At 34.4% G+C, this 13100-nt stretch overlaps 1 protein-coding gene across 1 annotated transcript in view; it reads right to left on the bottom strand.

Annotated features, from left to right (window-relative positions):
- Window positions 1-13100, bottom strand: part of oxr1a (oxidation resistance 1a) — a 195150-nt gene that overhangs the window by 172276 nt on the left and 9774 nt on the right. The window contains exon 2 of the mRNA XM_051132043.1: window positions 4738-4803. Coding sequence (XP_050988000.1) covers window positions 4738-4754 — 17 coding nt within the window. The 5' untranslated portion in view covers window positions 4755-4803. The remainder of the gene's footprint in view (window positions 1-4737; window positions 4804-13100) is intronic.

The raw sequence follows: 13100 nt of genomic DNA, 5'->3' as shown, positions 1-13100 counted from the left end.
AATGCTTACATCCTATGTCATCTGCTGGAATGCCACTTTCTCATACTTTATTAATCCCCTGAGCAATGAATACTTTTTATGATGGATGGATGCACTTTATTGGACTTCAAAATCTCCCATTTACTGCTATTAAAAAGCTTGGAAGAGCCAGGACATTTTGAATATAACTCCAATTACATTCAACAAAAGAAGAAAGTCATATACACCTGGATGACTTGAGGTTGAGTAAATCATGAGATAATTTTCAATTTTGGGTGAACTATCCTTTTAAGACTGGACAAAATACAAAGTTTTGTCTAAATACATTAAAAAAAAGAAAAACACACACACACACACACACACATATACACACACACAAATGCTACAAGTGAATTTAAGCTTCACAACATTAAAAGTATGAAATGTATAATTATTTAAATAATAATAATAATAATAATTATTATTATTATGAATAAAATATTAACAGAAAAAAATGCATGCACAATTAATGTCCAGTTAAATACTCACTATCCAAAATAATATAATTTCATAATTAGACTGTAATACATATATATAGTAGTCAACATTTGAAGTGGATCAAAACCTTCCATCAAAGTTGTCCTAAAAATATATATATATATATATATATATATATAGTAAAAAATAGCTGAAATTATTAAAATAACTCCCTTGATTACCTGGATGATCTACAACTGCTTTTTTGTTTTGTGATGGTTGTTCATGAGTCCCTTGTTTGTTCTAAACAGTTAAACTGAGCACTGTTCTTTAGAGAAATCCTCCAGGGTACTGCAGATTCTTCAGTTTTCCAGCCTCTTTTGCATATTTGAACACTTTCCAACAGTGACTGTATGATTTTGAGATCCATCTTTTCACACTGAGGACAGCTGAGGGACTCAAACATAACTATTAAAAAAAAGGTTCAAACATTCACCGATGCTCCAGAAGGAAACATGATGCATTAAAAGCTGGGGGGAAAACTTTTGAACAGGATGAAGATGTCCAAATTTTTCTTATTTTGTTGAAATATCATTTTTTTCCATTTAGTACTGGCCTTTGGAAGCAACAGAAGATACTTGCATGTTTCCCAGAAGACAAATTAACTACAATTTACCTTGATCTTCAAATTCAAAAAGTTTTCACCCCTGGCTCTTAATGAATTTTTTTTTTTTTGCTATCACTTTTCCATTAACTCTAAAACATAATACAATGGAGTGCGAAATTCAAAATACAGACAAAACACTTGAAGAGAAAAACTTTCTTCATATTAAGGCAGTACATTATTCGCTATTATTATGGATGTTTTTACAGTGTATAATATCATAAGTGTTTGTTTCAAAGACTAACAATTTTTAATTTCATTCAATTTGCATGCACCTCTGTTATCACCACTCAGACAAAGTAAAAAAAGTAGCAAGTCACCTGCTGACATCTTTGTGTCAAATTAACAATAACTTCCAAAGTTTTTTTTGTCCATGAAAAGCAGGCTCTCTGTGACACTACTATCAAATTCCATTCTTATAATGTCATTCATCCTGACAGTATGACATCCACAGCATCACACCACACCTGTCTGTCTCCTGTTCGATGTAGCTCAAGAGTCAAACTCAATACTGCTTTAATATCCTGACAGCACTCACCGACAGCAATTAAAACCCTGACAGCTCAGTCTGTGCATCCTAAAAAGGCTGCTTCGGTGTCTACTACAATCAGTGCATAGGAATTACATAAGGAAGCAAAACTAAATTATGCTATAATGTGATTTATTTCAAAACAAACCTGGAGGGTGAACCTTCTTTCGATTACTCAAGGTCAGCTGAATATTTGCTGGATTTTAAGTGACACTGTAGCTACAGGAGGTCAAGATGATTCCGGTGACCGTGATATGACGACTGCGTAATGAGTCCTGTGCCAGGGGCATGGTGGAAGGGTTTAGCTCTTACTGCCTGAGCCCATTTTGGAACGTAAACATTGGTAAGTCTAATTAGAGGAAGCCTTATCTGCCGCCCAGAGCGCATACGCATTACTGCGACCTCAAAGACAACTACGGTTCATTTTTCATGAGAAGACTGATGGCAGGGCAACATTTTTAATGAGCTGCTTCAACTGTAACACATTTAATAAACAATCCCAGCAATGAAGGATTTAATTTAGCTGTGCTCCTGTTACAGTTTAACAAGCGCATGTAAACATGAGCCATTAAACTGCTGATGAGAACCCAAACCCAAACAATAAAAGAGCTCTGTAGGGGATGCAGATTGGTTCAAAACCATGTGATCATGTGTGTTACCCTTAATAGTGTTGGAAAGTATTGTCATTTCAGTATTAGGGTCATTAGCCTGATTTCCATACACATATTGTTTATGCAAATTTCCAGGATATTGCATAAAATGCTGGATGGAAATATGAAGATAACAAGAAATGCAATGGAAAAACATTTACCAAATAAATTCCTCTAAACAGTCATGTGACTGACAAACAAAGTGCACCATATACAGTTGAAGTCAAAAGTTTACATACACCTTGCAGAATCTGCAAAAAGTGAATCATTTTACTAAAATAAGAGGGGTCATACAAAAAGCATGATATTTTTTATTTAGTACTGACCTGAATAAGATATTTCACATAAAACATGTTTACATATAGTCCACAAGAGAAAATAATAGCTGAATTATAAAAATGAGCCCGTTCAAAAGTTTACATACGCTTGATGCTTAATACTGTGTTGTTACATAAATGAAAGGGGGGTGAATACTTTTGGAATTTGAAGGTCAGGGTAAATTTTATTTATTTTGTCTTCTGGGAAATGTGTAAGTATCTTCTGTAGCTTCTGAATGGCAATACTAAATGAAAAAAAGATGATATTTAAGCAAAAAAAGAAAAATGCACACATCTTCATTCTGTTCAAATGTTTTCACCCTTAATGTTTTCATGTTTTCATACTTAATGTATCATTTTTCCTTCTGGAGCATCAGTGAGTGTTTAAACCTTCTGTAATAGTTGCACATGAGTTCCTCAGTGTGAAAAGATGGATCTCAAAACCATACAGTAACTGTTGGAAAGGGTTCATATACACAAAAATGCTGAAAAACCAAAGAATCTGTGGGACCTGAAGGATTTTCTTAAAGAACAGTGAGCAATTTAACTGTTCAGGACAAACAAGGGACTCATGAACAACTATTACTAAACAAAAACATAAATGATGTTTAATTTTTCATAAATTCAACTATTTTCTCTTGTGGACTACATGTAAAAATCTTCTATGTGAAATGTTTTATTCAGGTCAGTAATAAAAAAAAAATGACATGCTTTTTGTATGATCCCTCTTATTTTGGTGAAAATAATTAATATTTTGCAGATTCTGCATGGTGTATGTACTGAAAACGTTTGACCTTAACTGTATTTACAAGCTAAAACTTGGGAATTGTTCAAATGGAAATGTTTTCTCATTTAAACCTGGCATGAAATGGAAATTCATGTTGACCTATTCTGATCAATTCATAATGCAACCTCATAATGATTAATTTAAATTTCAAACCCAGTCCACAACTGACGTATAGAACCTAGAAGATAGGAAAAGGTGGATTATTGCACGTGTGCAATCGAAATCTGTCCTAATGAATCTTGTATTTATGTCTGACTCTTGTATTTAATGCTGTCAAATGTCATCAGCCAATCAGAATGTGTTACAGGGCTGACCAACAAAAATTTATACACCTCATACCTAGACGACTACTGGGCAAATTGAACTAAAACCCGAAAATCTTCCTTTTCTGATCTCTGATTGTTTGATTGCACAAGTCCACATCTAGAAAGCCAAACGAGCATATCATAACAATTACTGCTTAAGCAAATCGCTCTTTTGACTAATACAATGAGTGTTAATTAGTAAGTAGGCTGAAATCTGTCCTGTATGTTTAAGAACATACTGTGGAACTCATGACAAGCATGGGGGGAAATCTTGTGCAGAATAACAATGTGATTTCCTGAGGTCACAGGCTCTCAAAGCAGCTTTTGTCAATTTTGTGCGTCCCAGTGGGTTTCTTTACTTCCACAAGCTACCAATTACATTTGTTTGTGGCGTCACACTCGGCGTGCGTCCACGCAATGACCCACAAGAGGCATAATCATATTCAGTTAGATGAGTCAAACCTGGCTTTTGACACTCTGAAAACACGGCTGCAGTGAAAATGCATTCAGAGGGAATATACAGCCTGAACAAAATGGTCAAATCTCAGAATACAATGTGCCATTTATCCAAAAGAAAAATCCATCTTAGGAAAATTATATATCACACTGTATGAAAAATGCATGCAACGATTACACAAAAGTAAGGTATCATAAAGCAAAAAAATGCCAGCGGTCGTGCTCAAAATGATTCAAAATGATACATTTCTGTTACTTAGCTTCAATGAAGGATATCTTCAGATTGAAGAACTGAAACCTACAATACGTTTTCTTAGTACAAAGAACTATGACTTTAAAACATCTATTTCTCATACAGTAATATGAATTCTTTAAAGGACAAAGAAAATGGTAAAAATAATATTGTGACAAAAATGTATGGGTGAACCCTGCATTAAGAAGAAATGCAAGTAAATGTATTTCCAAGTGATTTATCAAGTCCCTTAAGAGCCAACAACTAAAGAAACGACGTAAATAAAGTCTACTCCCCCAAGTTGCTGTGAATTTTCATTAAAGATCATAAAAGCAGACAACAAACCACTGTGTTGCTCTGACCTTTTAGTGCTGAACATGTTGGCAGGATCCTCGTCTCTGACTCAAAGGTTTTCTTCTGGGAAAAACCTGAGAAAGCAACCAGACACAGAAAGGATATTAAAAGCAGATATGTGAAGGTGACCTGAGCCCAAATGCATTCATAACGTGTTGGGGGTAACGCATTACGAGTAACGCGAGTTACGTAATCAGATTACTTTTTTCAAGTAACTAGTAAAGTAATGCATTATTTTTTAATTCACAAGAAAATATCTTGTTACTTATTCAAATCAGTAACGCCATTTATTGACTGACAAGTCTCCTGTCCCCATGTTGAAAAAAAATCAGAAGTACAGAGGCATTGTGCGTGCTCGATGTGTAAACATGGTGTTACTGTAGTTCTAGACTAAATGTGAACATGCATTAATTCACTTGAAAAAACAGATTCAGTGTTCATCAAAATGAATTACAACAGTGAAATGCAAATTCAGAATATGACACAAACCTGCAATAATCATGTATTTAATCCCATTTTATTAACCAATGTCTTTGCTGCTGACCTTTGATGATCCAGTTCAACCATACTAAAATTAAAAAAATGACTTTAGATAAGCTAACATTTGAGTGTTAAACCTTCTTCTCCTCCGTTCTACCGTGCAGACGTGAATGTAATTTTTTCCTTCAGCCTGAGGCTTATTCATTTTATTTTTTGCTTTGAAATGGCTTTTACATTTACCAAAAATATACATTTTTAGCCACGCCCAAATTTAAAAAGTAATGCAAAAGTAACGTAATGCATTACATTCCATATAAAGTAACTACGCACTGGAATTAGTTACTTTTTTAGGATGTAACGCAATATTGTAATGCATTACTTTTAAAAGTAACTTTCCCCAACACTGTTAAACTAGAATAACTCTTAGGTGTAGAATCGAATTTTACCACATATAAAGAAATAATGAACGTGAAATTATTATTTGGGACACATTTACAGATTAAAAGTGACCAGAGGATAAAGAACAAACTGGCTGATTAATGTCTGACTGAAGTACATTGAGCTTAATGATCTCAAACGCTCTCATTAAAGGCTTAGTTTAATAGTTTCTGTGAGCTGATGAATAATTCATTAGCACACTGGTTAAATGTTGTGAGATGTTTGCCAAGTGTAAGCTGTGCTCCATCTAAAGACAGAAGGAAGAGTTTGCAGTCTACGTCTGTTAATTGGGTGAAATTACAAGTGTGTTGTCAACACTGCATGGCCGTTCATGACAAAATATTTGTTGAATACTGTGCATGAATTGCATGTAAAAATTGCATGTAAAACAATGTGCAGTATGCAAAGATCATGTGGTGATATTTTGCAAGTGATGCTGGCTGAATTGGGAATAGCATACTCTTACTACTTACCATATATTGATAAGACGGGTATATTAAGAGTAGTTTGCTAGTACATTATTCTGAATTCAGCCACAGATATTACTTGATGTTTTTTGGTATACTGGAAATGAAAGGTCAATTCGAGGGCAGTGGATTGTGGTACATATAATATGTTAATATACTATACTACATACTACTAGCATGAAGCCACCTTTTCACTATCTTCAATAAAGGACAGACTGGAAGTCATTCATTGTTGATTAGAATGGGAGCTGCAATGAGTTCCAATGTAATTTTTGGATCAGTTTTGAGCTTTGGATGCGCTGAAATATTTTAACTTCAAATGTCAGATATAACAGGGAATGGTGGTTAAAATCTTCTATACTAGCAAAATGCAAACAAAAGATGTTTTTTCTCCATGCTTGCCATCATTTCTAGACCTTAAAAAAGAGAAACATACATGTCTGTAGATAAAAGTGGCTTGTACATCTAAAGAGCGTAGGAGAAGCTGAATCTTTTAATCTGTACACCTGAATGGCTGCATGCATAAGTGATGTCGCCTGCAGGCTATAGCTACTCTTTAATGCAAAGGTTACGGCAGCGGCAGTAAAGGTCGTCATTAATGCACAGGACCTTAAATGTGTGTCGTAATGAGAGGGAGTGACTGCTCTACTCCAACATGACAAAAAACACAACTTTGGCTGTGATGGACAGAGAACAACAGAGGACAAAGTTAGGGGACAAAGTAAGGGACAAAGTACTGTGGCATTACTTCAGCATGAAGTCAATATGTATTTAAAAAAAACCCATCTTTTTTCCAATTGTAAAAGGCTTTTTTTCCCCTTTTTGGCAAGTATGTGCCTATAAATATGGACGACCATTTCCACCACTGAATAAAAAATAAAAAAGGTAGGCCTAATTGCAACTTTTTAATCTCACAATTCTGATTTTTTTCTCATTTTGCAAGATATAAACTTGCAATTTTGACTTTTTTTCTCAGAATTGCATCAGCTCGCAATTCTTTTTTTTCTAGGAATTTTGAGATTTAAACTCCCAATTCTGAGAAAAAAGTCGCAATTCTGAGAAATAGTCACAATTCTAAAAATTTTGAGTTATAAAATCAGAATTGAGGGATTTAAGCTCACAATTTAGACAAGTGTTCCTCGCATTTGTGTTTATATCTTGCAATTCTGACTTTATAGCACAAAATTAAGAGTCATTAAGTGAGAAATATGAGATATAAACTCAAAATTCTGTCTTATTTCCTCTCAGAATTGGACTTTATAATTGCGAGTTCATATCTCACAATTACAAAAAGTCAGAGTTGTGAGATATAAACTCGCAATTGTGAGAAAAAAGTCAGAATTATGAGTTTATATCCTGCAATTCTGACTTCATAACTCACAATTTTAAGTTTATATAATGCAATTCTGAGAAAAGAAGTCAGAATTGCAAGATATAAACTCACAATTGAGAGAAGAAAGTCAGAACCATGAGAAAAGTCATAATACCTTTTTATTTTATTTTTTATTCACTGGCAGGAACGGAAAAAAAAAAAAACGGCCAAAGAAATATTCACTTGGAAGAGTTTGTAAGAGTTGTTAAGTGCAAAAGTCAATGTTTTTGCTTCAGACAGGAAAGTACATGAATTTGCTCTTTGACTTCTGGAGACGTGCTTATCTCCAACACCTCAACTCTCGATGGAAGCATATTTTGCGAATCAAGTGAGCAAATGCACATTCTCCTTCTAGAAAGCCCTGTAAATACAGTCCTCCTGAGGTCAAAGGTCACGAATCGACCTTTCAAAACAATGCTTTCCTAAAGAAGACATCAACGTCATGTCTGAATGTTCAGTAACATTGAAATAAAAAAAATAAATAAAAAATTACACTGAAACATGAAAAACAAGCATGAAAAAAAAACATTTTAATAATTTATAAATCCATTATTATGAAAACTGTTGCTTTGAGTTGAATAACAATTTATTTAAGAAATTAACAATTTAATTAACTCCATAAATAATTTACAAAAAAATTGTTCTGCTCATGTTTCATGAATGAGCTTCAATGCTAAAATTGCTACAGCTCCATATGGTTAAAATCAAGTTGATTTTAAATAGAAGGTCAATTTCAAAAACAGAAATTGGACATTCAACAACACATCTTAAAAGAGAAGTCCACTTCCAGAACAAAAATTGACAGATAATGTACTTACCCTTGTCATCCAAGATGTTCATGTCTTTCTCTCTTCAGCCGTAAAGAAATTATGTTTTTTCAGGAAAACATTTCAGGATTTTTCTCCATATAATGGACTGTTATGGTGCCCCGATTTTGATAGAGATAAAATATGGAGATTTCCATGGAGAAAACTGAGATATATATGGAGATTTATATGGAGAAAAATCCAGAAATGTTTTTCTCAAAAAACTATTTTTTCACAGCTGAAGAAGAAAAGACATGAACATCTTGCATGACAAGGGGGTGAGTACATTATCTGTAATTTTTTGTTCTGGAAGTGGACTTCTCCTTTAAAAATCAATTCAAAAGATCAAACTTGATCAAAAGATCAAGTTCAGATTAAAGGGAGTAAACTATTTTTTATACACACAGTGTGAGAACAAATAGTCATTGAAATGTATAGTATATATATGTTCACAGTTGTGTCAAAGCTTTGTTGTTTTATTCATTTTAACATCTATGTCCACAGACACACAAAACATTGGTCTATTTTAAGAGCCGTGTGTTGTGGAGTTCTGGGAAAACACAGAAAGATGGCACTGATGAACAGAACTGAATCATGGGACTTTCTCCTGTTCGGTATTCCACTCTGACTTTCACACTCTGATCTTCACATGCTGGTTTAATCTAGTCTATTTTTAACCCAACACTTCTGAGACACGTGTGGGAGGAGATGTGAAAAAAACAGACAAAGCATGTTGAAGAAAGAGAAGAGTTGTAATCATAAAAGCTGTGATACCTGCAGCAGGTATGGAAAAAAAACAGTTCTTTATTCAGCATTTTATGCCATAAACTCACAACACCAGCAGAAGCAGAGGTCTGTGCTGAGGGAAACGTGGCACATTCAGAAGGTTATTTCATTTTATTGTATTTCCTCTTCTCAGCAGTGAGTCATCCCTCTGGTCTAAGCGTTCAACAGATTTAGAATGATTTCATCAAAATCCTTTCATCGCTCCAAAATAAAGTGGCACGGGCCGTGTGTATGGTTTCAGAGGGTAGTGGCAAGCTTGTTGAGAAAACTGTGCTATTGACATTGAAATGGAAGGGCCATTGAACAGTGCGCCAGTGTGGTTTACACAACTACAGACTAGGTTGACTTTAAACAACTATCCCAAAAGTTTCATTGTTCTTCTACAAACTCACCCACAAAGCAATGTAAGAATTCAATGCAAGAACATCAACAAACAACAGGGAGGAGGGCTTGCGGTCATTTTCTTGTACAGAACATGAAGAACAATTGGATAAACAATATGGATGAGACGGCGATTGGGGAGACGTGGGCAGCAGCTCGCTGGCACTTTGATGGCTTGTCTTTTTTTTCCCCATTGGGAATTGTGGCCCACTGAATCGAGTGAAAAAAATAAGATGATTTTTTTTTTCCCCCTTAAGACTATGCTTCTCAAAATATGACACAACCAAGATTCACTGTATGTGAAGTCTTCCTTTAAAAATAAATAAATAAATAAAATAAAAATATATAAATATGTATTTTTAAGGGTTTTTAAAAGATTTAATGCTCATCAGAGCTGCATTTACTATTAAATATTATTACAATTAAAAATAACTATTTCCTACTTTAGTTATAAAAAAGTGTCTACACAGATATAAAAATATGTCTTTTTTAATTTTTTTTTTTTTTAAAAAAGATGTTTCTTATTCTCCTCAAGCCTGGATTTACTGCATTTTTTAACAAATACTGTAAAAATAATATTGTTAATTTTCTGTAGTCATTACTACAGTCTTCAGTATCACATGATTCTTCAGAAATTATTTTAATATGCTGATCTGCTGGAAAACAGATTTGCTACTTAACATTTTTTTTGTTTATGCATCCTTGATGAATAAAACAATTCATTTGTACAGTATACACTGCTGTTCAAAAGTTTGGGATCAGTAAGATTTTTAATGTTTTTAAGGAATCCTCTTATGCTCATCAAGGCTGCAATAACACAATCCAAAATACAGAAAAAAACTGTAATATTGTGAAATATTATTTCAGTTTAACATTATGGTTTTCCATTTTAATATATTTTAAAATGTAATTTATTCCTGTTATGCAAAGCTGAATTTTTATTAAATTACACATCCTTGGTGAATAAAAGTATTAATTTCTTTCAAAAAAGAAAGAATAAAATATGTAAAAAACGTACTGACCACAAACTTTTAAATGGTAGTTTATATTGTTACAGAAGATTTCTATTTTAAATAAATGCTGTTCTTTTTAACTTTCTTATTTATTAAAGAATCCTGAAAAAAAAAGTATCACAGGTTCCAGTAAAATATTAAACAGCACAATGGTTTTCAACACTGATAATAAATCAGCACATTAGAATGATTTCTGAAGGATCATGTGACACTGAAGACTGAAGTAATGATGCTGAAAATTCAGTTTTGCATCACAGGAATAAATTACATTTTAAAATACATTCACATAGAAAACAAGTTATATTCCATTGAAATAATATTTCACAATATTACTGCTTATTTCTGGATTTTTTATCAAATGAATGCAACTTTGATGAGCATAAAATCTTACTTGAACTGCAGTGTACATATGTATACATTTATATTCTATAAAGCATATTTGAAGCAATAACTACTGTGTAAAGTGAAATTTAAATTCAAATGTAAGATTTTGGACACAACCCACTTCCACAAAGTTCCTTTGTATATGTCCATTGTATGTTTTTATAAGAGCTGTTTACCACCCTAGAATACGTGCTTAAATGAACAAAGATGTACAATATTACAAAGCAAATTCTGATTCATCCTCATTCTCCTCCCACAATCACCCGCTCAGAAACAAACAAATCATGCGTGTTGGAAATCTTTCTGTGGTCTTAATCACTGTGCGTCTGCAGCGAGGTGACTCATCATCCACTGCGCTCTCATCATCCTTTACCTGATTCTTACAGAAACTCTTTAAACCTGACAACATCTCCGGGGACCAACAGAGGTCAAATGAAGCCTGCAGAAACACGACGTGATTATGGAAATTTCCCTTACAATTGCGGCAGACGTGTAAACAGCCCTGCTGTTGATTCTGAACGCTGTGTTTACACTCATTTCAGAGGTTTAGTTCTCATCACAGGCCGCTGTTGTCCTGTGTTCACTGCCTGCCATCTAATCAATAAATCAAAGCGCAGGGGGACGATTTGCTCATGCAGATTAACAAATAAAGACCTTCATAAACACTGCTGAGTCTACAAACACAATAGATAGAGCACGTTCATCTAGACCTGTATAAATCACTATGTAATGACATCATACAAGACTCTCCATTTATATCCTAACAGTTTTGCCAGATAAAGGCACAAGCATGTCAATTTAACTTACGTTCTACATACCCATAAGATCAGTAAAACAAAAACCACAAAGGATATATATTCATCTCAATTCTTCTATAACAATGGAAATCAAATGAACAACTCATCTTAGATATTTCCCCTCTGAAAAAGACCCCAGTGGTTTCCCATGTCCCCAGTTTCAGAAAACATCTAAACCTTTCAAAGTGCTCTCAGATTTGACAAGATGTGCAATCAAAAGTCAGTTCTCAGCATGAATTCAAAAATGTATCTTCAAAGACTATCTGAGATACTTATTCCTCTCTATACTTGTACTGTGACAACAACAGTTTTTAACTGTTGATAAAACTTCTAATTTGTTTACAATGCATAGTGATATAAAAATAGCTAACGCATAATTAAGTTTGTTTGGAAGACAGGTGCAAACACACTTGTGATCTGTGTTGCCAAGTCCGCAGTTTTTCCCGCGGAATTAGACTACTTTAACACTGTTGCCGCAGGTTGAAGCGATCCCAGTAATGTAATATTTAGCCCCTGGAATGCTCATTTTTACATTTTTATTTTACGGGGGACCCCCTCAAAACACGACTGGGCAACTTTTGGGCTAGTTTTGGTAGCAATTGGGCGGATTTTGTTGTGAACACCCGGCAACCCTGCTTGTGATGTCATGTTATGAAACCATTAAAATGTATTAAAATAAAACATACAGCCTACATGCACTGTAATGTAAGTTTTTAACAGTCAATGTACTCTTTGTGTACTATACTTTCACTGGGAAATATACTTGCAGTAGTTGCAGACATCATGATGGATCCTAGATAAATGTCTATTTCACTCAGCGTTCTGTTTGTCTATGGGTTTTGAGTATGGTTGTTTTACTGAGTGAGAACACGCTCCAAACACGTGACTGAGCTGTGCGAATGATTCTAATTAAAACGCGAAAGGATTCGAATTTTTACTGAACGTGACTGAAAGAATCGACTCGAAAAATTTGTTGACTCATGAGTCGCTAACGGACAAAAAACAGAATGTTATGGCCGCGAAGCCCTGCCTTCTTAATGAACAGTCAGCGATCTGAGACATGCGCTTAGTACTGCGCATGCGCACTGGCTGATCTCGCCTGAAAAATAAGGTTCTTTTCACGCTGTTGGAGCATAAGGAACGATTTTTATGAGGCAGTTTGTTGTCAGTTTTTTTTTTACTGGTGATTTCAAATATGAAATTTAGACGTAAGCCTGGTAAACAGTTTTGGAGAATTTGATGTTTCCCCATTCAAATAGATAGGAGCTGCACTTGCCTGCCCGAGAGGCGTTTCAAAGATGGCCGCCGAGTAAAAATTACTTGCTTTAAAGGGATCTTGAGTGTATTCAGGACGATATTGGCCACACAGAATGTAAACAATGCCACTGAACCGAACGAAACTCGCATATTTTGCTGATTATTACTGCTGAAAACGGTCATTTATTGT

The sequence above is a fragment of the Labeo rohita genome, chromosome 16 (assembly GCF_022985175.1).
Source record: "Labeo rohita strain BAU-BD-2019 chromosome 16, IGBB_LRoh.1.0, whole genome shotgun sequence".
In the NCBI taxonomy this organism is placed as follows: Eukaryota; Metazoa; Chordata; class Actinopteri; order Cypriniformes; family Cyprinidae; genus Labeo; species Labeo rohita.
The sequence above is the reverse complement of the archived record's forward strand: the minus strand, read 5'-3'. Positions and strand labels throughout refer to the sequence as shown.